This window comes from Entelurus aequoreus, linkage group LG12 (genome assembly GCF_033978785.1).
Source record: "Entelurus aequoreus isolate RoL-2023_Sb linkage group LG12, RoL_Eaeq_v1.1, whole genome shotgun sequence".
In the NCBI taxonomy this organism is placed as follows: domain Eukaryota; kingdom Metazoa; phylum Chordata; class Actinopteri; order Syngnathiformes; family Syngnathidae; genus Entelurus; species Entelurus aequoreus.
In genome coordinates, this window is record NC_084742.1 from 68516812 (window position 1) to 68522504 (window position 5693).

At 35.2% G+C, this 5693-nt stretch overlaps 1 protein-coding gene across 6 annotated transcripts in view; it reads left to right on the plus strand.

Annotated features, from left to right (window-relative positions):
• The window catches only part of sox5 (SRY-box transcription factor 5), an 863129-nt gene extending 858249 nt beyond the window's left edge, over positions 1 to 4880 (plus strand). For 4 of the 6 annotated variants that reach the window (XM_062066517.1, XM_062066520.1, XM_062066521.1 and 1 more), the window contains 2 exons: positions 1 to 44; positions 3999 to 4880. The exon at positions 1 to 44 is cut by the window's left edge and continues 173 nt beyond it. In XM_062066517.1, coding sequence (XP_061922501.1) covers positions 1 to 44; positions 3999 to 4323 — 369 coding nt within the window. In that variant the 3' untranslated portion in view covers positions 4324 to 4880. The remainder of the gene's footprint in view (positions 45 to 3998) is intronic. The other 2 variants (XM_062066516.1, XM_062066519.1) reach the window with 1 other exon arrangement.
• The last annotated feature ends 813 nt before the right edge of the window (positions 4881 to 5693 follow it).

The window sequence follows — 5693 nt, forward strand, 5'->3', positions numbered from 1 at the left end:
ATGCGCTCCCGCAGACAGGAGATGAGGCAATACTTCAGTGTGGGGTGAGGCCACAACTCGGACCATTTCATTACAACCCCAACCTTTGGCGGGGACTATTACTCCTTTAATAATCATGCATTTTATTTACATTTAAATACATCAAGTATACAGTCCTGGTCAAAAGTGTACGTACACTTGTAAAGAACATCATGTCATGGCTGTCTTGACTTTACAATCATTTCTTATTTTGTTGTGATGTAGTGATTGGAGCACATACTTGTTGCTCACAAAAAACATTCATGAAGTTTGCTTCTGTTATGAATTTATTATGGCTCTACTGAAAATGTGGTGGTCAAAAGTATACATACAGCAATGTTAATATTTGCTTACATGTCCCTTGGCAAGTTGACCTGCAATAAGGCGCTTTTGGTAGCCATCCACAAGCTTCTGCTTGACCACTTGACCACTAAATTGCTGCAGTTCAGCTAAATGTGTTGCTTTTCTGACATGGACTTGTTTCTTCAGCATTGTCCACACCTTTAAGTCAGGACTTTGGGAAGGCCATTCTAAAACCTTCATTCTAGCCTGATTTAGCCATTCCTTGACCACTTTTGGTCACACTCCATTCTCTAGTTTATTTATACTATTATTGTTGATTATTATATATATTGTAATATATATAATAGAATACATAGAGCTATACTGCCCCCTTGTGTCTGTGCCGTCAACTCCCCCCTGCAATACATAACAGCTTTACCACTTTTGAGGTGTGTTTGGGTTCATTGTCCTGTTGGAACACCCAACAAGACCCAACCTCCGGGCTGATGATTTTAGCTTGTCCTGAACAATTCGGAGCTAGTCCTCCTTTTTCATTGTCCAATTTAAAGCAGCAGTTCCATTGGCAGCAAAACAGGCCCAGAGCATAATACTACCACCACCATGCTTGACGGTAGGCATGGTGTTCCTGGGATTAAAGGCCTCACTTTTTCTCCTCCAAATATATTGCTGGATATTGTGGCCAAACAGCTCCATTTTTGTTTCATCTGACATCACATGGACAAAAATAAGACCTTCTGGAGGAAAGTTCTGTGGTCATGAATGTTTTTTGTGAGCAACAAGTATGTGCTCCAATCACTACATCACAAAAAAATAAGAAATGATTGTAAAGTCAAGACAGCCATGACATGATGTTCTTTACACGTGTATGTACACTTTTGACCACCACTGTAATAAAGATATTATTAAATGTATTTTTGTAGGTTGGTGAAAGTGTAATGTACCAACCTCACCACTAGGTAGAGCATGAAATATACATTACACTTCCTTCCAGTCAAGTTTATTCACTGCAGTGTTGTCCAATTTATGGCCAGCGGGCCACATCAAACTTTTTCTTACTTCATATCCAAATAACAATAATAAATATCGGCTTGACTTATGAGTTCAAAGCAAGTTATGTACACTGTAAAAAAGACGATCTGACAATTTTTACCATCAAAAATATCATTTTCCATCTACTGTAAAATGCTTTAAAAACCACCGTACATTTTACGGAAAAATGGTGGCGACTGAGCTGCCAGTTCTTTACTGCAATTTTTTCCTACAGTGTGTAGTATGTGGAAAAATATCTAATAATCAAATGAAGGGCCAGGGGGGCCCAGGGGCCATTTCCCTCTTCTTGGAAAAAAAAACCCAGCAGAAATGTGGAATGTAATGTTCAAAGTAATAATTAATAATAATGCACAAGGTCATTGATTCTCTAACTTTGGTACTTCTACCATGCGTGGTACACCAGCTCCATCCAGTGGTACCCTCAGAATCACATCATTAAATATTCAAACACAGTGTTACTGTTCAAACTGTGTGTGATGTGACAGTGGCCACAAATATAAAATATACTTGTTAAAAAAAAACTCTGCCTTGTTTTTAATAAATACTTTGGCCTACTACGCTACTGTATTTCAATGTTGGAGAGCCAAGTGTTTACTTTTAAGTTTGAGAACCAGTGCAGGAGGTCACCTAGAACACAAAGATGACACAAAGTTTTGTTTTTGAATATAGAAATATATCAATTAAAGACCAAAATATCAATATGGTCCACAAAACATAGCTCTTGAAATAGCATACATAAAATGAAATAAAAATACAAACAAAGGTTAGTTAGATAGTTAAAGAATCCAAATAATACCAACTCATGAATTAATTAATTAGAAAAAGGACAACAACTATAATAAACACTGTTCTATATTTAACTGAACAGTAATATGTTCGTACAGGCAGCATTTTATTAGTTACACAATTGTATGATTATTAATATTATTCTATTCTTACTAAGGGAAAAAACAACAGTAAAAATGTAAGAAAAAAGATAAATATATTGGAATGTAATGAGTAGAAGCTGAAATAATCTATTAATCATAATAAACTTAGTCACAACAAACACAAAGCTGACACTAAGTTGTATATTTATATATATATATATATATATATATATATATATATATATATATATATATATATATATATATATATATATATATATATATATATATATATATATATATATATATATATAATAGCTGTTTTAGCATTGTTTCAAAGTATAAAAATATCAAAATGGCCGCTGCATACTTAACTTAGCTCTCAAAATAGCATGTAATAAATTAAGTTAAAAAAAATACAAACCCGGTTTGGTTAGTTAATTAAAACAATTAAATAATACTAACTTATGAATCAATTAATTTGACAAATGACAACAATAAAAATAATTTTTATACACTAGGATATGCAGTTACACAATCCTATTATTATTATTATTATTATTTTATCCTTACAAAGGGAAAACAACAGTAAAAATGTAAGTAAAGAGCAAAACCATTGGAATGTAATGAGTAAAGCTGAAATGTTGTAACTATTAATCATAATAAACTTAGTCACATTAAACACAAAGCTGACACTAAGTTGTATATTTAAATATATTTAAATATATATATATATATATATATATATATATATATATATATATATATATATATATATATATATATATAATAGCTGTTTTTAGTATTGTTTTAAAGTGTAAAAATATCAAAATGGCCGCTGCATACTTAACATAGCTCTCAAAATAGCATGCAATAAATTAAATTACAAAATACAAACACGGTTTAGTTAGTTAATTAAAACATTAAATAATACTAACATAGGAATCAGTTGGTTTGAAAAATGACAACAACAAAAATAAAGACTGTTAAATGCGTATTTTTTATACACTTTTACACAATCATATTATTATTATTAATATTCTATTCTTACAAGGGGAAAACAACAGTAAAAATGTAAGTAAAGAGCAAAACAATTGGAATGTAATGAGTAAAGCTGAAATGTTGTAAATATTAATCATAATAAACTTAGTCACATTAAACACAAAGCTGACACTAAGTTGTATATATATATATATATATATATATATATATATATATATATATATATATATAATAGCTGTTTTTAGCATTGTTTTAAAATACAAAAATATAAAAATGGCTGCTGCATACTTAACATAGCTCTCAAAATAGCATGTAATAAATTAAGTAAAAAATACAAACACGGTTTAGTTAGTTAATTAAAACAATTTAATACTAACTTATGAACCAGTTATTTTGACAAATGACAACAACAAAAATAAAGACTGTAAATTGCGTATGTTTTATACACTAGGATATGCAGTTACGCAATCCTATTATTATTATTATTATTATTCTATCCTCACAAGGGGTACATTAAAAATGTAAGTAAAGACTGGAATGTAATGAGTAAAAGCTGCAAACTATGAATGATAATAAACTTGCTGAGCTACAGTACAACACTGAGCCTTTAAATATATATCATTTAACATCCTTTTAGAAAATGAAAACATCACCAAATGGACTTTTCAGTCTCTGCAATTATTGAGGGTCACAAGCGGCCATAAGTGACGCTGAGTGAAAGAGCCGCCCCTGATTGTTGGCTTGTGTGTGCGACAGGCAACAGAGTCAGCTGCCCTTGTCGTCGGGGGGCGTGGTCTACCCGGGCGCCCTCTCCATGGCGGGCATGCCCTCGCCCCAGATGCCCTCCGAGCACTCCAGCATGTCCAGCAGTCCCGAGCCCAACGCCAACCACCACCACCACCCCCACCACCACCACCACCAGACGCCCGCCCACATGGGCGCCCTGAAGGGGGAGGAGCCACGCATCAAGCAGGAGGAGCTGCGGCTGGACGACAGCAACGGCGACGCCTACGACGACTTCGAGTACGAGGACGAGGAGGCCGACTATGCCAGCGACAACGACAACCACATCGCCCAATAGGGTCCCTTTAAGCCCCTCCCACCAGCACCCGGCCAATGGGCAGGAGCGTCACTGACTGCTACACGGCGCTCGCTCGCACGACTGCCAGACGGACAGAAATATTTGTGGACCTGTCGCAGGCCAACAGATGACACTTTAAAGATGGCGGACCTTTTTTTCTCAACCAGAAACACTTTTTAAAAGAAGAGAAAAAAACAGCTTTTTTGTTGGCTTCTGGGTTCTCGAATATCTCACTCAGGTACACGGTGCCAATAAGTGGCTTGTGAATGTGATTTTGTTCTTGTGTTGGAATAATAATAATAATTACCCCGCTTTATTTTCAGCCACTGAAAATACCCCCCCACCCCCCCTCAAAATCCAGGGACTTTTTTTCAATGTTATTTTATTTCTTTGTAGAATTGAGTGTAATAAGAAGAGCACTGTGTTGTTGCGAGACAATCCACTTTTCATCTCGCTCCGTCCTTCCATGCAGTGCAACATCCCCCTGTGTGTGTGAGTGTGTGTGTGTGTGTGTGTGCGTGTGTGCGCGTGCGGGGAAGACCAGGAACTGCTGCTTTATCCACTATAACACACACACACACACACACACACACACACACACACACACACGGTCACCCCCTGCTGACGTCAGCGGGCCGCCAGTCAGTGTTTGCGTTTGTATTTGAATACTGTATTTTATCTCAACTGCCTCTATTCTAATATTATTAACAATCATTCTGACGATGCTCAGCTAGTAAGTTATGTACAGTATAATTTATTTTTCTTCTCTCTACGACCACATGACATTATTTTAGCATGTAGGTATTACATCTAAACTTTCCTTCCCTTTTGGTTTTGTATTAATCCTGCATTTAAAAAAAAGCAACAAAAAAGTGGGGGCGGGTGAAGCTTAACCCTTTTTACGTCCAAAACCCATTTCTAAGAAGCACTCGGACTCTAGTCAGAGAAAAGAAGAACATGCTGTTTTTTATTATTATTATTATTATTATTATAAAGTTTATTTGTTATTCTAAATGTATAATGTGAAGATCCCTTTCCGCTTTTTGTCTTACTTATGGAAGCTCCCATGTTTACTATAGTTGGGTTGCAGTGGAACATCATTGGCACACACACACACACACACACACACACATTCTTGAATTTGTTACCTTCTTGAGACCTGAGACCACCCTTTCTAGATTATTATTAATAATATATAAATACAATGCAAATATAAAAAAACTTCTTGTGAAAAATGAGTTGGCATTTCACGAGAAAAACTTGGAATTTTGGCAGTATTATAATAAAAGTCCTCATTTTACTCCACAAAAGTCAAAACTTCACGAGAAAAACTGAACATGTGTGCAATATTATGACAAAAGTTGGTATTT